Raw genomic sequence first — 27,261 nt, forward strand, 5'->3', positions numbered from 1 at the left:
TCATAAGAAAAAATAATTTTTTTTTTTTTGAAATTTGGGCGACCCTGAGAACAAGTCTCAGAGAAGGCCTGGCGACCCTGAAAGGATTAAGTAAAAATACAACATGAAATACTTATTATTAGAAAAAGCAAGATTTTGCCGCCATATCAGTCATGGAATTGGCAATATTTCACCAATAAACATCAACACACTCATCCCTTTACCAAGCAAGTTACTGTACTTGAGCACTTATAATGGCATCCAAATTTTAACCATCCCCCTTATCCCTAAGCTTTTTCCAAATGCATCAGTAAAATGAGGCACTTGGAAGGCAAGTCAATGGAATCAAATAAAATTCCCAATTCAGTCAATCATAAAATGCAACAGCACTTTCAATAAGCAGGAAAATGCTCAATGAACAAAATTATAACTTACCAAAATATACTACAAATAACAAGTGTAAAACTCAAGTATAGAGTAGACCACCGCCTTTCATGCCTCCACCCACTGTGTTTCTGCCTGTTTGCGATTCATTTTTTGTATTTCCACCTTTCACGCTATATGACCCTTGTAGGTTTAGCACTTAGTTTGATAATAATAATCCACCTTTCACCCTGAACGATTACCACCTGTTGTAGACTATTTTTTTTTTTTTTAATTTTTATCAGTTCAGTGTTGACAGCTGAATTATAAAAGTTTCTTACTTTTTACCAAATACATTCATGTAATGTGTATGCTTATTTTATGCATGTAATAAAACCTCACATTTGTCTGCTAGAGATCTGTTAAGAACCACAGATTTTATATTTGCATTTTGTTAAGGTTGAATGAGCTTTTTTTTTTCCTAGGTTAGATGTAGCCATAAGCATTAATACTTTGTGTATTATCACTCTATAGAGCACTCATATTTATTTGGAAGAGACTGATAAAGAACCACAGATTGCAAAGATGAAAACATAAGATGAGCCTGGCCCAGGTCCAGGCTCTGAATGTTTTTCTACTCCCAGAGCCTGGTCCAGGTCCAGGCTCTGAATGTTTTTCTACTCCCAGACCCTGGGCCAGGTCCAGGCTCTATATGTTTTTCTACTCCCAGAGCCTGGGCCAGGTCCAGGCTCTAAATGTTTTTCTACTCCCAGAGCCTGGGCCAGGTCCAGGCTCTAAATGTTTTTCTACTCCCAGAGTCTGGGCCAGGTCCAAGCTCTGAATGTTTTTCTACTCCCAGAGCCTGGACCAGGCTCTGGGAGTAGAAAAACATTCAGAGCTTATCAAAGTTATACAAGTGACTAGATGTTCACTGCTCACCAACTTGAGAGACAATGAGATGGGGTGGCTGAAGGTGGCTGCATGTTTCTCCACACATTTCCAGATCAACAAGAAACAACATCTACAATGTAAATTGTCAAAAACATTATTAATATTGATGATTTAAGAACTGAAGAAACTTGCATAGTTTCATTCTAGGTATCATGGCACATTAACCAATTATTTTTCCACAAGTTGTTCACTCCATCCATCAAATTTTCATGTGTGGCTCTGTTTTTCTTGCACTTAACTAGCATGAAAGGTGATTGTCTACTGTACATCTTTGAGTTTCAAGAAAGGATTCCAAAGGGGTATAAATACAAATGTAGTATGTACCAAAGTACAGCAGAAAGAAAATGCAGATGCTACATTAAACTTGCAGTACTATCAGAGAAGAGAAGCGTGCGAAGACAGGCGGAAGGTGTTTGACTGACAGGCAGGACAGAGAACTGTTTGAGAAAGTCTTTTGCGCATTGTTACCTGTGTCGCTGGTGACATGAGTGCTGGGCTGGGGCTCTGAAATGTGTAATACAAAATACTGAACCACATTATAACCTGTAAAACCTTAATTTTATTTCATTCATTATGTTTTAGTTGTAATTAAATTTTTTAATAACTGCTTCTTTTTTATTTTATTAAATCCCAAAGTTTGCTTTTATAATTAAATCATACTTTTTAATTTCTATATATCCTGTAATCTAATAATTGTGTCAATTATACAGTATGTCAAACATACATGATTCAAAAACATTGCAATGTCTTAATTATTTACTAAAACTAAAAATGTATAACTTTCAGAGAAGCAATCTTATAATATTAACTGAAGGACAGTTATGCACATTTTACTTTATAGTGCACTGTATAATAATACAAAGGAGCTCAAAACAAGTGAACAACATTCAATTACCAAGGTGAAAATGCATCATTACATATAGTGCAAAACATGATTCTGAAAAACAACATGAATACTTTACCTTCTGTAACCGAGACATCTTACTACAGTCTTGCAATATACAGTACACTTAACTAAACATTGTTATGAGTTACTAATTCTATTTTAACTCTATTAACTTTTGCACCAGAAGTAACTTGTAGATCACTAGCTTGATAAGATTTCACAAAATCACTTGCCATAGATTTGAAACTCGCCTATTCTGCGATTTGAAATGTTTTATGAGATTTACTATTTGTATAACTTTTCTAAAACTATATACCACTTAAAAAAATAATAAACTAAATGGTTAAAATTATGACCATAATTTTTAAAGGGGTGGACCAATAAGCCAGTGGAAGGCCTGGGTCAAATGACCGAAAGCTCCAACAGTGGGTCATTATCTGACTAAGACCCGTGTCAGGAAAGACTTGTCCTGTTTCCTGACAGACCTTACCTAACTAATATACCACTTAGTATTTCCTTTATAATGAATCATGGGTTTGGTGCATTTTTATGAATATATTAACCCTTAAACGATCCAAACGTATATATGCGTTCTCTCGCGTAGCGCCCGAATTTTTTGAGATTTTTTTTAATAGGAAAAAAGAGCATATGGTACCCAGGTGTCCCCAATTTTTTTCAAATGGCACAGAGTGAGTGCGCACACCCATTCTCTCATGTCTAGGCGACTCAGGCTTATCGTGCCAATGTTGAATAAATGACAAAGGAAACGTATATATATAAATGTTTGGGGAGCTACACGAGAGAATGTATACTATATATGTTTGTACCATTTAAGGGTTATTATTAATAATAATGAACAGCAAGCCATAAGAAAACTTCGGTGTGTTGTTCTACATAATGATAAGATCAAAGTAAGGTGTCATACAACACAAAATTAATTTGTGTAAGCCCTCTTATTGCTCTTTCTCACCACTTTAGGTATTAAGGGCAGTTTTCTAGTAAACTGTAAAGAGCCTCAAAGTGAATTTCATACACTGATGGTCCACATTTTAATATATGTTTCCATTTATTTTTGAAAGATTCCATTAATTTCTTGTTAAGAACTGACCTGTTACTGAGCCATTTATGTCAACCTTTTTTGTTGAATTTTACTTCAGAATTTTACCAGCTATAGGTTAAAATACACCTTAAAATGTAGTACAGTACAGGTCTACATTCCTTTATCTGAAACCCTTGGGGCCAGTAGTGTTTCAAGTTTCAGAATTTTCCACATTTCAGAATGAAGGTGGGGGTCTAGGGGCAGCACCCCATAATCAAACATTAACACTGCAGCAGCAAAAACACATGAATACTCACACAAAGTTGGATAAATAAAAACTACAAATACTACTACAGTTTTTATAGAGTAATATATTTATAAATGAAATACGGTGGTCCCTCGCTTTTCGTAGTTCTCGGCAATTGTAAATTTCGCCAATCATAGGGGTATTTTCGTATAAACATGGACTCGCTTTTCATAGGTTGACTCGCGAGTCGTAGTTCGTCTGGGACGCGTACCCACGGCGTGAGCCGTGGCGGCAGCCAGTCTGACATTGTTTACCAGTGAGCGAAGGTCCCCTAACATGCTCCAGTGAAATACAGGGGTCCCTCGTTTTTCGTAATTAATCCGTTCCTGGAGCCGTTACTATAAACAAAATTTACGATTTACGAATCAATTTTCCCCATAAGAAATAATGTAAATACAATTAATCCGTTCCTGACACTCAGAAGTATTAAAAAAAAAAAATTTTTTTACATGAAATATACATGTAGTACATAAACAATACAATGGGAAATGATGAATGAAACATTAACAGCATAACACTTACCTTTATTGGAGATTCTTCTTAGTGTATGGGAGACTGGAGGAGGAGGAGAGAGTGGATTGTTTATAGTTTGGAAGGGGAATCCCCTTCCATCAACACCTCAGGTACCAATTGCTTTTCTGGGGTTGCTTGTCTTCTCTGTTTCTTAATGCCACTAGGACCACCTTGAGAGTCAATGGAGTCCTGTCTCGCAAAATAACTGTGGAGAGAGCTCTGTTTCTGGCGTCTCTAACACTTCCCTAAAATGGCCCAAGACTTTGTCACTGTACATGTTGTGAATATGGCTTGCAACAACCTTGTTAGGGTGATGTTTCTCCATAAAGCTTTCCATCTTGCCCCACATATTAAAATCTTTAATTTCTGAAGAAGGCACCTTCTTCCATCTCTCTTCCTCCTCCTCTGCAGCAAGATTCTGAGCTGCGATGTGTTGCTCTTCCTGCTGAAGCTCTTCAAGCTCCTCAGTGGTGAGCTCTTCGTTGTGGTCTTCCACCAATTCTTCCACATCCTCCAAACTCACATCCAACCTCATGGAACTCCCCAGTGCCACAACTGATTTTACAACAGACATAGGCTCATCAGGGTCAGTCCCAAACCCTTCAAAATCCCTCTTGTCAACACAATCTGGCCACAGTTTTCTCCAGGCAGAGTTCAAAGTCCTGGTAGTCACTCCCTCCCAAGCCATACCTATAAGGGTTATGCAATGGAGGATGCTGAAGTGTTCTCTCCAAAATTCCCTTAGGGTCAAGTGAGTGTCTGTGGTCACAGTCAAGCACCTGTGAAACATTACTGTGATGAACCCAAACTCCTCAAAAATTAGGTCATCCAAGTTTGGAGGATGAGCAGGTGCATTGTCCATTACTAGCAGGCACTTGAGATCCAATTTCTTTTCCAGGAGATACTCCTTCACACTAGGGCCAAACACTTCATTGAACCACTCGACGAAAATTTCCCTTGTGACCCATGCCTTACTATTATATTTCCAAAACACACACAATTTATTCTTCATAACATTGTTTTTCCTGAACACTCTGGGATTTTCTGAATGGTACACTAGTAATGGCTTCACTTTGAAATCCCCACTAGCATTAGCACAGAACATTAGCATCAGCCTGTCTTTCCTAGGCTTGTGTCCTGGCACTGCCTTTTCCTCTTGTGTAATGAAGGTCCTCTTTGGCATTTTTTTCCAAAAGAGGCCTGTTTCATCACAATTGAACACTTGTTCAGGTTTCAGTCCTTCAGCCTCTATGTACTCCTGGAATTCATGCACATATTTTTCAGCCGCCTTGTGGTCCGAACTGGCAGCCTCACCATGCCTTACTACACTGTGTATGCCAGTACGGTTCTTAAATCTCTCAAACCAGCCTTTGCTGGCCTTAAATTCACTAACATCACCACTATTTGCAGGCAATTTCTTTACCAAATCTTCATGCAACTGCCTAGCCTTTTCACAAATAATCGAAGTCATAAGAGTATCTCCTGCTAATTGTTTCTCATTTATCCACACCAATAATAACTTCTCAACCTCTTCCAGTACTGGTGATCTCATTTTTGTCAGCATAGTTACCCCCTTTGCAACAACAGCGTCCTTGATTTCCTTTTTCTTGGCCACTATGGAACATAAGGTTGTGTAGGGTTTCTTATACATCCTGGACAGTTAGGCCACACTTGTACCGCTTTCATATTGTTCAATGATGGTTTTCTTAAATTCAATCGTATTTCTCACCTTCTTTACCACAGGCTTGGCACTAGGAGCTTTCTTTGGAGCCATGGTAGCTTATTTAGTACTTGCAAGCACTAAAATAAATGGAATATTATGAAATATTTCGCTGGAGCATGTGAGGGGACCTTCGCTCACTGGTAAACAATGCCAGACTGGCTGCCGCCACGGCTCACGCCGTGGGTATGCGTCCCGGACGAACTACGACTCGCGAGTCAACCCATGAAAAGCGAGTCCATGTTTATACGAAAATACCCCTATGATTGGCGAAATTTACGACTGCCGAGAACTGTAATGGGATAATTATAGACCAGAAGCATGATTCTCAAGACAATTGACATACAGCATTTTTAAAGACTTCTTCAAGTGTCATCTATCTTATTAACCCTTTGAGGGTCGGTCGATCATGCACATGTACGTCTTATCAGCCAGTGTCGATCACGTACTTATATGCCAAAATTCTAGTGCCTTTAAATCTGGTGGAAGAAAACTGGTAGGCCTACATATGAAAGAATGGGTCTGTGTAGTCAGTGTGTGCAGTATAAAAAATCCTGCAGCACGCAGTGCATGAGAAAAAAATACACTCCGACCATGTTTTTGGTTTAAAGTAGCAACTTTGCAGTGTATTTTCGTATGGTATTTATGGTTGTATTCTCGTTTTCTTGGTCTCATTTGATAGAACAGAAGATATACGTGTATTACATAAACTGAGATGATCTTGATTGGTTTCACAATGAAAAGTACCTTGAAATTGAACTGAAAGTGGCAGAAATGTTAGATTTTTGTCGATGTTCAAGAGTAAACAAATCACACCACGCATACAATACACATCAACTGGCGAGTCTTATATTCCTTCACAAGTGCGCTGATATTATTTATACCATTTTTACAATAATGCAGTAGTCTGCATAACAGTAAATCTTCTATTGTTTGTGAGAATAAAAATTCAAAATGGAAAGCAAGAGTAATATAAGAGGGGCCTGGAGAGACATTACTAATGAACAGAGAAAATGTTATTTTAGTGCCGGGAATGTCTGTCTTGTTTATTCTGGACCCTATTTTGAAAGTGGCATTATTTGAAATTTGTGTGAAATTGGTCAAACTACCAATTTCTGATCACTTTATTTAGTTGAAATCAGTAAATGGGCAGTTTCTTGTACTCAATCAATAGAACAAATGGAGCTCTAGCAAAATAGCTATGATTTTAGTCAACTGGAACATTGGAATTGGCTGAAAATAGGGCTCAAAGTTGGCAAAATCACCAATGCATAAATATCATTGAGACCACTAACTTCGCAAGAGCATAATTCCGTAAGTTTTCCATTATATATTCATACTCATATAGTTAGTTTATTTGGACATGATACATAGTTGTACAAGAAATTATAGTAGTTGGGTGTACATGCCAAAAGCCCTTTGTGGTGTCATTCCCATCGGGAAAATATTCTCTATCATTTCATAAGAAAAAATCTTTTTTTTTTTTTTTTTTTTTGAAAATTCTTCGACCCTAAGTAGAAGTTCAGGACCGAAGGTCTTGACCCTCAAAGGGTTAACATAGGTTTCTATCTAAGCAATCTCTCTTTAACTGAGTAAATTACCATAATTTCTTGCTCACTGATAAATGTACATTATTCAAGGCCAGCAACAACTGATCACACATTTTCACCATATTGTCTGGAGTTTACCTGGAGAGAGTTCCGGGGGTCAACGCCCCCGCGGCCCGGTCTGTGACCAGGCCTCCTGGTGGATCAGAGCTTGATCAACCAGGCTGTTGCTGCTGGCTGCACGCAAACCAACGTACGAGCCACAGCCCGGCTGGTCAGGAACCGACTTTAGGTGCTTGTCCAGTGCCAGCTTGAAGACTGCCAGGGGTCTGTTGGTAATCCCCCTTATGTATGCTGGGAGGCAGTTGAACAGTCTCGTGCCCCTGACACTTATTGTATGGTCTCTTAACGAGCTAGTGACACCCCTGCTTTTCATTGGGGGGATGTTGCATCGTCTGCCAAGTCTTTTGCTTTCGTAGTGAGTGATTTTCGTGTGCAAGTTCGGTACTAGTCCCTCTAGGATTTTCCAGGTGTATATAATCATGTATCTCTCCCACCTGCATTCCAGGGAATACAGGTTTAGGAGCCTCAAGCGCTCCCAGTAATTGAGGTGTTTTATCTCCATCTACGGAGATTTTTTCACCTGTGTTCACAATGTCATCATCACTACTATTCTCAATCTTATTTGTATATAACACCATTTTGGCAATTTCACCATCACTCACAGAATGCACAACAGGTGCATCATTGTCAATGTTTAGCATTTCTTCGATGTCAGTTTCCTATAACTTATTTACACTTTCATCCAATAAACTTTTAGCAGAAGTTACAAGGTCTGATATCATCATCTTCTCATCAGTGACACAAAATCCTTCAAAGTCTTCATCTGTAGGTTCATTTACATCAAACATTGTTTTAGGCCAAAGTCTGTGCCAAGCATTTGTTAATGTTGATTTATCAACATCCTTCCAAGCATTAACAACTGCATAAATGGCATCCTTAACACTGAACTCTTTTAGGAAATCTTGGATTCCTACTCCTCTGCTGACTGCAGCAAGCATACAGTTTAAAAAATAGTCTTTATACTTGCTCTTCATAGAGCGTAAAATTCCTTGGTCACAAGGCTGTAATACAAACGTCACATGAGGGGGGAAAGTAGATGCTGAAAACATTACTTTTCACAAGAAATTCAGCAGAGGGATGTGCGGAGCAGTTATCCAGGAACAATAAAATTTACAGTTTTTTACACTCCACGAAAAAACTTCGGTTTTCGAAACTTTTCAAATTTCAGAATTTTGGATAAAGGGATGTGGACCTGTATTAGCTTTTTATTTGTATGATTATTATTATAATCATAAGTAAGTGCTAAACCAAAAAGGGTCTTTCCTTGTATGAGCAAGGCTATAAATGTTAACATATATTAACATAGTGAATGCTACCTAATGCCTAAATAAGTTCTACAAATATAAGCCATTTTCTCTATGACTAAGTAAATATGGTTGTTTGCAAAAGTGGTCTTTCAGTGAGATTAATCAGAATCAGAAAGAGAAGAATCTAATACAATTTTATTATCATGGGTGAATTATACACAAACAGCCTGCACACAGGATAGGCGCTTATGACAATGTAAATGGTCCAAGTCGGATCAAAACATCGTGGTAAGCCCCTCCCTTCCTTTCTATGTGCAGATTATTTGTGTATTGTTCCAGTCATGGTAATGTGCCCTTTTGTTCTTTATGGGTGAATTATCACCATGATTTTATTCTTGTGTGCATCACAGCCTTGGAGCTTTTTATGTGTATCATTATATGTCATCCTTTTTGTTTTTTTGTATAGACTATGTGACTAGTGAAAATAAAGAATTTAAAATTGAAATATGAAATTCAACTATTATCAGTGACTGCTAGTATTATACAGTACATTAATGTACATACCTGCAACACTAAACTGGTAGTGATGTTGCAACTGCAGCCTTTAGTATCATATGTTCTGGCACGTAGAACTCTTGTCAAACTAAAGCTTTATGTGTAATAGTTAAGTGGTAATACATAGCCGTACAGGACTAGAGTGTTACTGTGACTTATGTAGACATTTAAGCAAGACTGTACAACAGCTTACCTTGTACTGTCCAATTATATTCTGCAGAAACCTCTACATGTTCTTTTTTGCAAGTACAGTCAATATAAAATAAAAAGAATAATAATGAAAAAATCCAGCTAAATTATTACTGTAATGTAATGTGTAGCACTGACTGAATAACATGCAAATAACTGGCAGGTGTTTTACCTTTGAAGTTTTTCAAAAAATATGTAGATCAATATTTTGCATGCTTTATAAAACTTTATTTGTTCTGCAGCCAAATTATTGTCTATAAATAAGGATATTTGGGTCACCCTGCCTCGGTGGGAGACGTCTGACTTGTTGAAAAAAAAAAAAAAAGATAATTTATATTTCTGTCATAAAAATAATGTACAGGCATGGCCATTAGACAGAAACTATATGTGATGACCTTGCATCATTAGGCATCGAAAAATACCTCAGGTAAGTATTGAACTTAGAGATATTATAAGAGATTATTAGGTTACAGTCACACAACAAATAAGCTGGAATAGGTAAAGGTAGCTGCGATCATACCTGAGTTCGTGACAAATTTGCCTCAGAAGAAGCCTTACTAGTTGGAGTTTTACATGGAGAACCTTGTATCTGTTTGAGGTAATCCTTGTCATCAAATATTTTCTTATCACCACCTCCAGCTTTATGCTGAACATTATTTAGTGACCCTACTTTACTGGAAGCCTTTTCCTTGAAGTCCAACTTTTTTTTCTCAATCTGTAAGAGTGCAAAGTAGCATAGTGACAGCAGTTGCACTGGGCAAAGCAAACTATAAGCCAGCAGCTGTAGGAAAGCAAACTCATACATCTTACTTTATATACACTCAGATTTTATCAAGGCTTTCCTAAAACTGTTCCCAAAGGGTAAATACATTTAACCAAATAAAAAGGAGAAGATTTACATTAAAAATTACTTTTTAAAACAAGCATTTTTTTTAGCTTCTCCTTTAAGTTTGGAGTAATGGCATGTTTCTTGTAAAAAGAGAGCAAAGATCTAATTTTGTGAAGTCTATGATGTTGCAGTGTTTGCTGGAACAGCACTTCAAGTAATTACAAAGCTGTAATGTCTAATTTACACATGCTTTTCTTTAGTGCTGAAATATAAATTACAGTGACCAAACTTGTTAATGTTATACTTTTCTGTGCACTGGAAAAATTGTGTATACAGGTATACATAAGAGCAAACACTTGAGCATAACAACCAAACACAGTACATTTCGGAGTAAAGTGGCATTCCACGAGCTTTATCGCTACCTTAGTTAGGCTTCTAAAGAAAATCAAGCAAGCAAGGAGCCACTTGATAGGGTTACAAAATAGCCAAATAAAATCATAAGATAAAATAATTTCAGACAAAACAGCTAGCAGATTTTGACATGAAGGGAAAACCTGTGGCTGGCGATGAATCTGTTGGTAATTATAGGACATGTAGAGAGAACGGAGGTACTTTACAGTATTAATCTGGATCTTGTTGCTTAGAAGTTATTACCCGTCTCCCCCTATTACCATCATGGGGATTTGAAGTTAAATTATCATTTATATAAGTGATTTTTAAAGTTTTACTTAGTGAAAATAAAAAAAGCACCATTTATTAACCCTTTGACTGTCGCGGCCGTATATATACGTCTTACGAGGTACCGTGTTTGACGTATATATACTCATAAATTCTAGCGGCTTCAAATCAAACAGGAGAAAGCTGGTAGGCCCACATGTGAGAGAATGGGCCTGTGTGGTCAGTGTGCACCATATAAAAGAATCCTGCAGCACGCAGTGCATAATGAGAAAAAAAAAACTCCGACCATTTTTTTTAATTAAAATGCCGACTTTGTGGTCTATTTTCGTATAGTATTTATGGTTGTATTCTCGTTTTCTTGGTCTCATTTGATAGAATGGAAAACATATTATAGAAATAGAGGTGATTTTGATTGATTTTACTATAAAAAGAACCTGGAAATGGAGCTCAAAGTAGGGAAAATGTTTGATTTTTGCCAATGTTCAAAAGTAAACAAATGATGTCATTGTCCAATAAATGTCTAACTAGCCATTCTAATATGCAGTCATGAATGGGTTGATGTTATTTATACAATTATTACAATATTGCAGTAGTCTGCATAATAGTAAGTCTTCTATATTTTGTTTGAATAAAAATTCAAAATAGAAAGCAAGAGTAATATCAGAGGGGCCTGGAGACATGACTGATGAACAAAGAAAATGTTATTTTAGAGCCAGGAATGTCTGCATTGTTCATTCTGGACCTTATTTTGAAATTGTCATATTTTTTAATTTTTGTGAAACTGGCCAAATTGCAAATTTCTGACCATGTTATTGGGTAGTTGAAATCGGTAAATGGGCAGTTTCTTGTACTCAATCGATAGAAAAAATGGAGTTCTAAAGAAATAGCTATGAGTTTGGTCGACTGGAACAATGGAATTAGCCAAAAATAGGGCTCAAAATGGGCGAAATCGCCGATTTGTAAACATCGCCGATGTCGCTAACTTCGCGAGAGCATAACTCCGTCAGTTTTCCATCAAATTTCGTTTTTTTTGGTGTCATTACAATCGGGAAAAGATTTTCTATCATTTCATAAGAAAAAATAATTTTTTTTTTTTTTGAAATTTTGCGACACCAGGAGACACCTCAGGATTGGGGGTTGCGACAGTCAAAGGGTTAAAGACCTTTTTTATTATATATTAACCTATTTTATATATCAAGCCTCTTAGGTAGTTATCAGACATGACAGTTATAAACTCATTAACAGAAACAAACTGCTGTGGACGGAGAAGATTACAGTATTAAACTGAAATAACACAATATGAAATTTTATAATTGCTCTAAATTTTATTTGGCAACCTAATCCTGCAAAATTTGTTGTAATCATCTACACAACACAGTACAGCCTAAATCCTGCCTAACACATGAAAGGTTATCTAACTTTGGTTAGTACAGTACGTGTATTACACATTATCAATTAAATTCATCAATTTCATGAGGCTGATACTGATTTTCTGCAATACAGCAAAAAATTAATCTAGGTTCAGCTTGTTTGACAAAACATTCCTTGCTAACTAGGATAAATCTCAACTTTTGTAAACTTGGATATGTTGTATGTTAGCCAGGAATATTGACCCCATATCCCTGGAATACGTTGCACTGCAAGCACCTGCCAGCAGTCTTTGTAAGTGATGACCAGAAAGAAATATACTGCAGATGTAAAAGAGCCTGTAGGTAGCAGAGTGGAAAGAGGAAAGAAACTGATGAGAGGAAGCACTGTGCATTCAACATAAATAGGCTGAGAAAGGAGAGTAAAGAAAATTATTTTTAGGTCTTTAAAATATGAAATCCAAATATATTTGGTGTAACAACTCACAAAATTGTAATAACACTATTGCAAACAATGGCACGAGTGAGGATCGAACTTATTGCAGGTGAGTTGTAAAACTCCAGGCTAGAGTGTAAGTTACCAGGCCAACTGGCTACAGTAAGATTCATCCAACTAGGTATATTTATACATTACAAGGAGGTTAGCATGGGCCACCACTGTGACCACAAATGCAAGTTTTTACAGATGACTCTCCTGCTAGCATGGCCATGGCAAACTCTAGCTCAAGCCCCCTCAAAGCCATCATCATCTTACTGTAGCCAGCTGGCCCAGTGGCTTACACACTGTCCTGGAGTTTTACAACACACTTGCCATGAGTTCAAGTCCCACCTGTACCCTGGTTTATATTTGGCGTAATTTTTTTTTTTTAAAAATGAAATTTGGATACAGCAATTAACTAGGTAATTAGTGGGAAAGATAAGACAAGTGAGGTATAATTACACCTACCATCCGACTTACGACCTGCTCGACATACGCACTCGATTTACGACCGTGTTTTGTATGCCAAATTTCTGGGAAATAAACAACTGTTTGTGTTGTACACAGTGTTTATCCTGAACCTTACAGTATAAAATACAGTACTAACAACATAACAAGTGAAATAAAAAATGAAATACCAAAACAAAACAATAAAATAAAGTCATTACAAAAATGTGATATTGATATTCAGCAGTAAGGTTCGACTTATGTCCGTTTCGACTTATGACCGGTTGGTCAGAACCAAGCTCGGTCATAAGTCGGATGGTACCTGTAATGGCAAAATAACATACAAAATAGACTACAACTATAGGGTGGCTGTATTTCTGTTGCAATGACTGTAAATTATGTGGCAGGACATGAGGTTTTAAGCTTCAGATTTGTACTTAAACTAGTTTACCATTTGTGTGCATATGCTCTCATTAAAAAAAGGAGAAAAAGTACGGAAAAGAGAAGAAACTTCATCAGGAGAATGTTGACACAGTTAAGTATTTATGTGGAAAAACCTTGATGTATCTTACATAAGTAATATTTTTTTCCGAAGTAGTCCTTTGTAAAGTCTTCAATCCTTCCACTGTCTTGTATGTAAAAGTACTGATGCCAGGATCACCTATATAAGTCTGCATTTTGAGCTCAGCTCCCCCAGATAAGCTGTGAGTAGTAAATTTTGACCTAGACATGGGAGTGAACACAGTATTAAAAAAAAAATTCTGCCCCATGTGGTGCATGATGGGAAAAGCAAACCTCCAACTCTGTGTTTGGTATAAAACAGAAAATTTTAAATGTTTTCTAGTTTTTATGGCTTTATTATATAAAGGCTGTTTCTGTATCATTTGATACAAAAAATAGCTGCAAGTTTTCCATCATATTTCGTATTTTTTGTCATTATCTTCAGAAAAAGACTCTTTACCATTTCGGAAGAAATATACAAATATTTTTTAAATTATTATTATTATAATCAAAAAGAAGCACTAAACCACAAGGGCTATACAGCGCTGAAGGGCAGGAAAGGATGTGAGGGTATCGGGTAGCAAGAGGGAGAGGGATGATTAGGTTATGGAGTACAGCTGGGCAGTAGATAGTGCAGGGGTAGAGGGGTAGCAAGAGATAGAAGTAGAAAGGGCTGAGGGAAGTGCTAAAGGTATCATCATCAGAATTTGTGGAGAAAATCAGTTGTTGTCAAAAAGTCAATGTAGCTTGAGATGGGCTGGATAACAGCGGAGTGTAATTTTGGTTCTTGTAAGCAAACACCAACAGGGGAAAACCGGGCGAGCAACATCTGAAACTCACCCTGATTACCTCTGAGGCCACGGATATTCCACTGTAAATAGGCCAAGATTGGTAACAAGAAAGATACCAGAAATCCACAGGTAAGGGTACTACGGACTAGAAGGGTTAGAAAAGTCCACATGTGGTGGCAGCAGAAAATGTTCAAGCAGCGAAGGAATGGGACGCTGCGAAGATAGGAGTTGTGCAGATGGAGAAGAGGGAAGAGGAGGAACAGGAGGTGGATCAGTGTCTATTGATGGTCTAGTCTCTTCAATATATTCTGAGATAGCTTCAAGTGTTTCAGAAGACAAAGACGTATGGGAGACATGGACATGGAAGGAGGAGGGTGAGTAAAGATTGGGACAGCAATGGACTGTACCAAAGTAGGGAGGGGAATGACAGGGTAGAAGACGGAACTGGAGAAGAAGTGTGGGAGGAGACAGAAGAGGAAGAAACCTGGGAGGAGGCAGTACAAGGAGGGTGAGCCACCACACTTGTAACAGAGCCAGTGAGAGGTGAAAAACCAGGTGCAGAGACTGGAAAGGTAAAATGTGGAGGTAGAAGAAGGGAAGGCGGGGCTAAAGGAGATTTGAGCAATGGGGATTTTTTGGACTTCTGAGAAGTAGAGGGGTGATTGGGAGGAGGTGTTGTACAAGGCCTTGTCGATACCGAAACTTGTGAGGGAGAACATGAAGAAGTGAGAACAGACTGAGGTGTTGAGATAGGGACTTCTGAGTCCAGGACAGCCAAGAATTAGAGACAGGAGTGACTATGGAAGGGGTAACCCCAGAGGAGGCTGCAGAAGATGGGACCCCAGAGGTGGGGGGATGTTTAGAAACACAAGAAAAAAAAATACAGGGTAGTCTCCCTTGGAGGCGTTTATGAGAAACTGCCATAGCATAGGGGAAACCTTCTACCTCTTTGAGGCAACAGATTTCTCACTCATATAAGTAAACTTAGCAACAGAAAGAGTAAGATGGGTAAGCCTCATGACAATTAAGGCAAGAGGGAGGTAGACTACAAGACATATTGGGATGGTCATTGGCACCACAGACTGGGCATTTGGCTATAGACCTGCAATATTTCACTGGATGATCAAAATGCCAGCAATTTCTACACTGTTGCGGTGTAGGGATCACCTTTCGAACTTGTAAACTATGTCCCGCTATATAAACAGAGGATAGGAGTTCACGGCAGTCGAAAGTTAATCAAGGTGCATTGCAAGGGTAACGTCTTCGCCCGCAGGCAGGAACAACGTAAGTGTCTACTTTGAGGACTGGGAGGTCTTGGAGCTCCAGCTGTTCTAGAATGTCATTGCCACATGTCTGGAAATTCTGTTAGACAATGGTATGGGGCAGAATGACAGTGCCACTACAAGAATTGAGGGAATGATGTTTTTCAATAGTGACAGGAATAGTATCGATATTTGAAAGAAGAGCTTGGTTAGCATTCTGTACAGTGATGATGCATATACTGCTCTTGAGAGTGTGAAAGGATATATCTCTACCAACATGGCATAGGAGTGCTTTGCCAATACTATGGTCAGAAAGATAGGCAGTAGAGGAAGTCAGTCATAAAGTAAAGAATTTAGTCCATTGTGCATTCTGAAACTGAGCACGGAAAGGGTGTGTGTGATGTGTCAGTCTTTTCTGAGTAGAATGAGAAGGAAGTGAAAAAGTATCATCAAGCAATTGTCATTGGCGCTTAGGAGTGGGACTGGAATTGGTCTGACGTGGAATGGGCTGACAATTCAAAAATTGCCGCACCGTAGAGGGAGAGGCTGGAAGTGTAGTCAAAGAAAAGCAGAGGTCAGAGGTATCAAAGGAGTCAGTCTAAACTGCAGTACCTGAAGCAGGTGATGAAACAGCACCAGCAAGAGGTACAGGGGCATTAGAAGTGTCTGAAGAGTGGTCAAAAAACAAGGCAAGGTCAGAACGGGGTGCTGTATCAAGAAGGGAGCCGGGGGTAGCAGGTTCATGGATTGGGTCCTCCATGGTTAGGTTACTTCTCTCTTTTTGTTTTTAAGAAAAAAAAGAAAGAAAAGAAAATAAAAGTAAAAAAGAACAAAAAATGGGGGGAACAGGGAGGAATAGCTCCTAGGAGGAATGAAATGGCTGGAAATCTCCCTCCATGCCCAAGAGGACCTCAGCACCGCATGTAGAGCAGATGTGGCATGGAACCCGTGCCATACCCTACCCTTCATGCCAGAAAACCAGCAATCCAGGATAGCAACCTCACATCTGCTGAGCTACCTCAGTGGACAAAAGAGAGGGCGGCCAGATATCCGCCACAAAGCATACCTTCTTTGGCCACCACCCCCAGAATCCGAAAGGTGGCCTCCAGAGAGACACCCGTCGCCCGAAAGATACCCAAAGCCACCCCCTGGGAGTTCAAAAAGGGATTGGGACATCCCCAGGCGATCCAGATTCCACAGCAAACTACACCACTGCTAAGAACTTCAACAGAATGGGATGGACCCTGGTACCCTTTCCCCTACCTAGGAACCAGTGTGCCTGTGGGTAGAATCCCAAAGGCCAAAAAGAGGAAGGGAATAAGGGAGGGATGGGGAGGAGGAGGAAAGGGAAAAGGGAGGATGGGGAGGATGTGATAGAGAAGGGGGGATTGGGGGGTAATTAGGTTCAGTCTGAGGAAGGAGACCAACAGGTCTAATTCCTCAGACCAAGAGCCTCTTCACCACACCAAGGAACCCCCCTTGAAGTATATTTTTTTTTTTTTTTTAAATGCTGACATTGTCAGCATCTAATTTCAGGGCTTCCAATAGTGAAGGGGTTAAATGTTTTTCTCATGGGTGACAGTGTTACATATACTGCTGGCACTACCATGTTTACATTAGCCTCTGGCATGTGTTATGGTTACTTCCAGTAGCTGCCACTCTCCCATCTTGTACAGTACTATGGGACTTCTTATTTTAATTACCTTGCACTTTTCATCTTATTTACAATCCTCTTCTGTTTCTATTCTTCTCATGAGTTTCACAAAAGCTCCTTCACATGCACCGACATGTAGGAAGCAAAATTTCCCAATATGTCCTTGAAAATTATTTGAGTCATAAAAATGCATCCTTAACACATACTGTATCAGTAGCAGAATGGGAGGACTTCTGCAGCAATCCTTGTGGTATAAACCATCTTGCTCTACCTTGAGCATCTCTAGCAAATTCCTCCTATTCTCTTTTAGAACCATTTTTTCATTCATCCTTCCTCACTGGGAACATCATTAGTCAAAGCACCAAACCTTAGTCCCTTGTATTCTGCAACATGGATACTTCTACAACTGTGGGAAAAGTGGGAGGGTAAACAAACCATACCACGGGTGGGGTTAGAACTCGTGATCAGAGAGTCTCAAAACTCCAGATCGTCGCGTTAGCCACTGGGCCAGCTAGCGAATCTTATTGTGGCTACCTGGCCCAGTGGCTAAAGCAACAGTCTGGAGTTTTGAGACTCGTGGTATGGTTTGTTTGCAATCATGTCATTACGATTTCGTGAGTCATGGGAGGGTAAAGCTAGTTATCGACTCAGAGTGTGGGTTTCTTGCTCTGCCTTGGTTTAGGCAGGAAGTTATTTAACACTTGTTATATTTGAATTTTCCACCAAGATTTAGGCAATATTCTTTTTCCAGATGCCAGGTAGGGTACATAATGCCCATCAGGTGCACTATACAGTGGAACCTCTACTTACGAGCGCATCCACGTGCGAGTTTTTCCAAATGCAGTGGACCCCCGCCTTACGATATTAATCCGTTCCTGAGAGCTCATCGTAAGCCAAAATTATCGTTAGCCGAATTAATTTTTCCCATAAGAAATAATGAAAATCAAATTAATCTGTTCCTGACACCCCAAAGTATGAATTTTTTTTTTTTTACCACGTGAAATATTAATTTTAATACACACAAACTGAAGAAGACATGCACAATTACTACGCTACTAAGAATAGAATACATGACACTTACCTTTATTGTAGATCTGGTGATGATTGATGGGATGGGAGGAGGGGAGACTGTGGAAGTTATTGTTTAGAAGGGTAATCCCCTTCCATTAGGACTTGAGGTAGCAAGTCCTTTTCCGGGGTTACTTCCCTTCTTCTTTTAATGCCACTAGGACCAGCTTGAGTCACTGGACCTCTGTCGCACAACAAATCTGTCCATAGAGCTCTGTACCTCCCGTTCCTTTAAGACTTTCCTAAAATGGGCCATAACACTGTCATTGCACAGGTTGCCAACACGGCTTGCAGTAGCTGTGTCAGGGTGATTGTCATCCATAAAGGTTTGTAGTTCAACCCACTTTGCACACATTTCCTTAATCTCTTTTTTCAATTCCATACTAATTCTTGCCCTTTTTACCACAGGGATGGCACTAGAATCTTTCTTGGGGTCCATTGTGACTTATTTTGCAGTTACAAGCACTAAAAACACTGGGATAATGTGAAATGTACCGAATGTATGCGTAGATGCAACTGCACTGGCTGGCTTGTAAACACTGGCGCTGAGGCCACATGTGGGACGCGTCCTGGATGAATCACGTAAGGCGAGTTTTTTATCGTGAGGCGAGGCAAAATTTTTGCGTTCAAATGCTTCATATGGCGGATTTAATGTAACGCAATGCGTCCACTGTACGAGAAGTCGATGGGTCGACTTTTTGCTTCCATACGTGAGCAAAATTTCCATAAGTGAGCAGACCTCAAGGCAGGTTCCTTGACACTGGTGAGGGGCTCTTGCTCTTGACCTAGGGAATTGTATCTCATTTGTTTGTTGGACTATCTTATTGAAACTTGGGCAATGTATGATGGAAAGATGCTTCTTAACTTACACCAAAAATGAAAGAAATTGGAGCATAAATAATGGAGTTCACTTCTTGGCAATTAGCCATCACTTACGGTTTTTATGGTTGTATTCTCGTTATTTTGGTCTCATTTGATAGAATGGAAGATATATTACAGAAATAGATATGATTTTGATTGCTTTCACAACAAAAAGTACCTTGAAATTGAGCTCAACATAGGAGAAATGTTCTATTGCTTGGCTATGTTCAAGAGTAAACAAATGACTTCACTGGCCATTCCAATATGCAGTAGTGAATGGGTTGACATTATTTATACAATTATTGCAATAAGGCATAACAGTAAATCTTATATTTTTTGTGGGAATAAAAGTTACAAATTATTTACATTTAATAATAATAATAATAATAATAATATGTATAATAATACGTATAATAATATAATACAACAATAACAATAATAATAATATAATATGTATAATAATACATATATAATAATAATGTACTACATAATAATAATAATTATAATAGCAGACGGCTTCAAAAGGCTGTCACTAGATGGCAGTGTTTACCACAACAAAGAGGGAGCAGTTGTGGCCGCCTCTACCTGTTACACAATGACATATTTTATTCATTCTAGAGCATATATATCAGGTTCCTATGTTATTTATATTGCTTATTATTTCATATTAGATGAACTGTGATAGATAAATAAGCTGATGATAGCAAAATATTCAAGGAGTATTTTGCCCTGTCTCCACAAACTCTCGTTGGCCGCTGCCGCCACATATATAATGACATATTTTATTCATTCTGGAGTATATATCAGGTTTCTATGTTATTTATATTGTTTGTTATGTCATATTAGATGAATTGTGAAAGATAACCAAACCGTATAGATGATATTAGCGAAATTATTCATGAAGTATTTTGTCCAGTCTCCAGACAAGCTCTCGTCCACCGCCGACACCGCCCATACCACTACATATTTTATTCATTTTAGAGTATATATCAGGTTTCTATGTTATTTATATTGTTTATTATGTCATATTAGATGAAGTGAGATAGATAAATAAGCCGTAGAGTTGATATTAGCAAAATTACTGAAGTACAGAATTCCACTGGAACAGATTAATTGCATTTCAATTAATTTAAATGAGGAAAATTGACTCTGCAAATAAGCAAATCCAGCTGTGAGCAAGGTCATGGAACAGATTAAACTCGCAAGTAGAGGTTCCACTGTATATTGAACCTCAACAAAAGAGGATGGAAAATTGATTTTTTGTTACTTCATAGCCTAATATGTTTTAATAAATGGCTATCTATTGTACAATACTCTTATCTTCTGGTTTACTCCCTGCTATCTCCATCTTTTCTATTTTATAAATTAACTGCAGACGAACTCCTACTCCCACCAACTGAAATAGCAAACAGACTAAATGTTTTCTTCTCCACCATAGGAAAACACCTAGCGAGCAAAATCCCAAGCTCAAACACCCGTCCATCAGGCTACCTCTCAGGTACCTACCAGAATACAAAAGAAGTCTCGCTCATCATCAACACCCTTAAAAATAAGGCAGGAGACAAACAACTTGCCAACTTTTATGTACAAAAAAAAGCTTCTCAAGTATTGTCACCAATTATTGCAACACTAACAAATCCATTGAATCCTCCACCTTCCCAGCAATTCTCAAAATAGCGAGGGTCACCCCGATCCACAAAGGAGGTGACCAAACTGATTTGAATAACTATAGACCAATATCTAACTTACCATTGCTCTCTAAAATCTTTGAAAAATTAATTCATAGACAGATCTATTCCTACCTCATCTCAAACAGCATACTAAACCCCTGTCAGTTTGGATTCAGGAATAATAAAAGCACAAATGATGCTATCATACACTTGCTAGAACTAATATATACTGCTCTCAAGAATAAAGAAGTCCCACTGGGAATTTTCATTGATATATGTAAAGCTTTTGATACAGTTGACCATGAATTGCTGCACACAAAATTAACACACTATGGTACAAGAGGCCACTCTCTCAACTACCTAAAGTCAAACCTTAGTAACAGAAGCCAATATGTGTACACAAATGGTGCAAACTCTATCACTCAACCAATACCAGCAGGAGTCCCACAGGGAAGTGTCCTTGGACCACTCCTCATTTTTGTCTATATCAATGACCTACTGAATGCATCACAGCTACTCAAACCCATATTATTTGCAGATGACACAACATACTTCTTCTCCCACTCAAACCCAGTCATACTCGCAAACGCTGTCAATGCTGAACTGCAGAAAATATCTGCCTGGATGATGACTAATAAACTTACCCTGAATACTAACAAAACCTATTTCATTCAGTTTGGAAACAGAGCTGCAAATGTTCTACTTAACATAATGCTAAATGGATCACCCATCACGAGACTCGCAGAGGGAAAATTCCTAGGAATCCACCTTGATAGTAGCCTCAAATTCCAGACATATTCTATACAACAAATTTCCAAGAAAATCTCTAAGACAGTAGGCATACTATCAAAGATATGGTACTATGTTCCACAATCAGCTCTCCTTGCACTGTATCATTCACTCATCTACCCTTATCTCACATATGGAATTTGTGCATGGGGATCAACAACATTAAATCACGTAAGACCACTAATAACACAGTGTTATGGGACTATGGGACCCAACACATATTGATGTATGTAAGTAACAGTTACTCTGGAATACCTAATTATATTGAATTGATGGGGACTCAGCCTAAATGTCATAAGGGCAGATCACCCTTATGGCTGTAAGGCAGCTGAGCCAAGCCTGTTTTTCTCAATATAATAGGATATACTATAAACACACAAACACACAATTTAAATAAGTAGTTTATAAAGTTGTATTTCTTTTTGTAAAAGTAAATAAGGTGTGGTAAAATTGTGGTAACTAGAGAATTGTGCTTGAAAACAGTCTTTTGTTTTTTGGTGGGTGTGGGAGGAACTTAGCTAGGCTCCTATCTCTCCCTCTCTCCTTCTGTTGACTTCAGGATGGTAGGAACTCTGAGTCCTTCTTTCTATTTTTGGGGGCATTATGTGTGCCCCCAGGGGTGAGTTTTATAGCTTAAGTTGTGGCCACTATACCCAGGGTGACTAAAGTGTGTCAAAACACTGGTTAGTCCAGAAGAAAGAAGGGCAATTTGTCCAGATCCACCATGTGGGCTGTCTTAGAAGAGTAGCTAAGGGGTATGCAGGCTTATGTTTGAATATGTGAGTGCTGTAATTGTATATTCTGTACATATCTATTTAGAATACAGTTATATTTTTTATATAAGTAGTTTAAATAACCTGTGTAGAGGGCTGGTGAAAGGATTTCAGAGACACTGAGGATGATCAATCATGAATGTATTACCCTAGACTGATAAGGCCCTTATAAAAAGCTACCCCAGCACTAGAACATGTAGTGAGAACCTTACTATCAAAGTAATAAGGGACAACAATATAACACACAGCAAAAGGCTGCAGTCAGAATGATAAATTCCCACTCCCGACAGCATACTCCACCAATCTGCTCACCATAAAGAACATCCATACTTATTCATGTGCCTACTACAGGACACATGACCATAACACAAGAAACAGATCTCTTTTTGTACTCCATGTCCATATCACACTATGTAAAAACTCTATGCACATAAGGGCCCAAAAATTTGGAATTCCTTACCAGAAAATACTTAAGAAACCCGGTCTGAAAATCAATTTAAGACTCTTCTCAAAAGCCACTTAATCACCCTAGACTAAATATTCAATATTTAACTTTACCAATAAATCTCCCAATCACCTAAATCTTAAAACTTCAAGACTAGACGACCAAGTTCATACACTGACTAATACTACATAGTAGTATAAATACCTACAGAAAACAGTAATGCCCTACACCAAATTGTAGCATTCTCATACTGTAAACTACTTTTAGCAAATCACAATGTTATATTCCCATAATATAATTTCAATAATTACTTTTGAACCTATTGTCCACTGTCAACAGGAATATAATTGAATCATGTTTCATAAAAAGCATTTTGAAAATATGAATATATCCTTTGGTTTATATAAATTAGATTCATTTATAATTAATAGAACTATTGTACAACTATGATAAATTTCTTTAGTGTTTAGTAGTCAGTAAGCCATTAAATTAAGTCGGCCCATAATGCCTAGGCATAATAGAGGCTCTCTTTGCAGTGCAACCCATTATTGTAAATACATAACTTCAATGTACTACATGCAAATAAATAAATAAATTTGAAATTTGAATTTGAAAACTTCAGAAGTACAGTACTGTTCTGTATTTACCTAATAGCCACCAAATCTAATGACCTTGGGGTGGCTGGGATTTATGTGGCTAATGTAAGATCTCAATTTGTCTGAATTTTTCTCCATACGATTTATAAACGGTAGCAGTCTTGGCTCTGATGGGTAGAATGGTATCAATGACTCAATAAAGCCCACTGTATAGGCCAGCATTGTAATAAGAACATAATAAAGAAGGAACACTGCAACAGGCCTACTGGCCCATGCGGGGCAGGTCCATGTCAACCCCCGGCTTAGACCAATGGGCCACCCAGTCAGGTCACCTCCACTTAAGGAAGGAGCACGGCTTCTGACCCAGTAGCACCAGCTAGTCAGGTCCAACTCACACCCACTCATGTATTTATCTAACCTATTTTTAAAACTACACAATGTTTTAGCTTCTATGACAGTACTCGGGAGTTTGTTCCACTCATCCACAACTCTATTACCAAACCAGTGCTTTTCTATATCCTTCCTGAATCTGAATTTTTCCAGCTTAAAACCATTGCTGCAAGTCCTGTCTAGGCTAGATATTTTTAGCACACTATTTACATCCCCTGTATTTATTCTTGTTTTCCATTTATACACCTCAATCGTATCATCTCTAATTCTACACCTTTCTAGAGAGTGCAGATTCAGGGCCCTCAGTCTATCCTCACAGGGAAGATTTCTGATACATGGGATCAACTTTGTCATCCTCCTTTGTACATTTTCCAGTGCATTTATGTCCATTCTGTAATATGGTGACCAGAACTGTGCAGCATAATCTAAATGAGGCCTAACCAAGGATATATAGAGTTGAAGAACAACCTGAGGAGTTCTATTATTTATGCTTCTTGATATGAAGCCAAGGATTCTGTTAGCTTTATTGTGAACACTTATGCACTACTATCTTGGTTTCAGTTTATTACTAACCAGAACTCGTAAATCCTTTTTGCAATCAGTAATATTAAGAGCCACATTATTTAGTTTATATGTGGCATGGTTATTATCCTTTCCAACATTTAGAACTTTGCAATTGTCTATATTAAACTGCATCTGCCACTTCTTTGACCACTGCATCAGTCTATTCAAATCATCCTGGAGTGCTCTAGTGTCCTCATTAGAATGAATTGGACGGCCTATTTAGGCGTCATCAGCAAATTTGCTTATGTCGCTATTTATTCCCTCATCTGTGTCGTTGGTGTAAATTGTGAACAAGGGGCCCAACACCGACCCCTGTGGAACACCGCTTGTGACGTGCCCCCATTCTAATTTCTCCCCACTTATGCAAATTCTCTGCTGCTTATTTGCCAACCATGCCTATACCCAGGAAAAAATTTCTCCTATTCCACATCAGCGGCTATTACTCTGTCGAAAGCCTTACTGAAGTCCATATGCACAATATCATATTCAATACCGTGATCTAACTCCTCAAATACCTCAGTGAAAAAAAGTCAGTAAATTCGAAAGACAGGAACGCCCCTTTGTAAAACAGTGTTAAGATTCATTAATCAATTTATGCCTTTCAAGATGGCTACGAATTGCCTCGGCAATTATTGATTCCATAAATTTCCCCACTATGGAGTTAAGGCTTATTGGTCTATAATTCGAAGCTAAGGACCTGTCACCTACCTTGTAAATAGGTATTACTTTGCCATTTTCCACTTAACAGGCACTATGCCAGTTTGTTGTGATATGTTGAAAAGATTAGCCAAAGGCTTGCTAAGTTCCTCTTTACATTCCTTTAACACCCTTGCAAACAGTTCATCAGGCCCTGGGGATTTGTTAGGTTTTAATTTCTCTATTTGTCTGAGGACCATGTCACTAGTTACTCCAATTGTGCATAGTTTATTATTGTCCTGTTCTACATAATTTATTACTTCTGGAATTTAGCTAGTATCTTCCTGGGTAAAAACTGAGAGGAAGTAAGTATTTAAAATTTCACACATATCCTTATCACTGTCAGTGTATACCTGAAAGAACCCTTTTGGGTTAGTCTTTGAGTCCCTTGCGACTTGAGCCTCATAATCCCTTTTAGCTTTCCTTATTCCTTCTTTTATTTCTCTCTTTAACTGAATATACTGATTTTTTAACTGCCCATCCTCTCTTTTGATATGCCTATATATGCCTCTCTTTGACCAATGAGATGTTTTAATCTATTGTTCATCCATTTGGGATGATTTTTATTAGATCTAATTTCCCTACTCAGAACAAAAGTTGTCTGGGCAGCTAGAACTATGCTCTGAAAAACATCACATTGGCAACCAGCACCACCAACCTTACCCATGCTCAGGTCATACCAATTTAGCCCAACCAGGTAATTTCTCAGTGCCATGAAATCGGCCAAGCGGAAGTCTGGGACAGAGACTTGATTGCAGTTATCTGTGTAATTCCATGATATATTGAAACCAAGCTCATCATTAACCTTAAGATTATTAATTAGTGATTCTTTGTTGGCAAGAACAAAGTCAAGCAGACTGTTTCCTCTAGTTGGTGCTATCACAAATTGATTTAACCCTTAAACTGTCCAAACGTAGATCTATGTTTTTTCAACATTTGAAAGTATGTAAAAAAAGTAGATCTTCTTTTTTTTTTTTACTTTTGAAAACGTGTAAAAAAACTTTGATCTACATTTTTTTTTTGTTATATTTGAAAATATGTAAAAAAAAACATAGATCTACTTTTGGAGCACTACGCATGTGAACATAGATCTGCTTGGACAGTTTAAGGGTTAAAAAGCAATCCTGAACTGTATCAAGAAAGTCACTAGATTCAAGATTTCCTGTCACATTGTTCCAATCAATCTGTCTAAAGTTAAAATATCCCATTAATACAACATTTTCATATCTAGATCTCTTATGAATTTTGTCTCCTAGCAGCTTACTACACTCTCTATCAAGGTTTGGGGACCTATAAATCAAACCCAAAATTAACTTTTCACAACCCTCGAGAAACTGTAGCCAAACAGATTCTGTGTCCGATGTTTCTAATCTTATATCTTGTCTAACACAACAATTTAAATTATCACTGACATACATCGCCACTCCACCACCCTTCCTGTTGACCCTATCAGTATGGAATAGTTATAACCCTGTATGTTGCATTCAGAAGGCATTTCTCTATCTTTCAAGTTGAACTAGGTCTCTGTTACAGCAATAACATCTATACTACATGCACATGCAAGTAATCTATCTTATTTCTATATATCTTATTTCTTAGACTCCTACAATTTGTATAGTAAACCTTAAGGGAGCTAGTGACTCATTGCCCTCTTTGTCTCTCTTTGTTTGTTGATCAACTGCTTTGCCTTAACTAGCAACTTTATTTTGAATATTGTCTTTTAAACATATCCCTGAGGTATCTTGGTTATATCTGCTGTTTTCAACCCTAGTACTGCAGCCTGATTGTTTCCCATAGACACCCATACCACTATAATCTATTAGTTTAAAGTCCTAGACATGTCACCAATAATCCCCTCAATCAAATTGGTTAATGCAACCACTCCAGCCCCTGAGAGATGAACCCCATCCCTTGCATACATATCACATTTGCCATAGAATATGCCCCAGTTATCAGTGAATGGGACTGCAAGTTCCTTGCAGT

At 38.2% G+C, this 27,261-nt stretch overlaps 1 protein-coding gene across 1 annotated transcript in view; it reads right to left on the reverse strand.

Moving 5' to 3' along the window:
* Nucleotides 1-27,261, reverse strand: part of LOC128684398 (axoneme-associated protein mst101(2)) — a 182,681-nt gene that overhangs the window by 14,280 nt on the left and 141,140 nt on the right. The window contains exons 7-8 of the mRNA XM_070098198.1: nucleotides 9,940-10,134; nucleotides 1,762-1,797 (exon numbers count right to left, since the gene is read on the reverse strand). Of these exons, the coding sequence (XP_069954299.1) occupies nucleotides 1,762-1,797; nucleotides 9,940-10,134 (231 nt within the window). The remainder of the gene's footprint in view (nucleotides 1-1,761; nucleotides 1,798-9,939; nucleotides 10,135-27,261) is intronic.

Source organism: Cherax quadricarinatus, chromosome 4 (assembly GCF_038502225.1).
Source record: "Cherax quadricarinatus isolate ZL_2023a chromosome 4, ASM3850222v1, whole genome shotgun sequence".
In the NCBI taxonomy this organism is placed as follows: Eukaryota; Metazoa; Arthropoda; class Malacostraca; order Decapoda; family Parastacidae; genus Cherax; species Cherax quadricarinatus.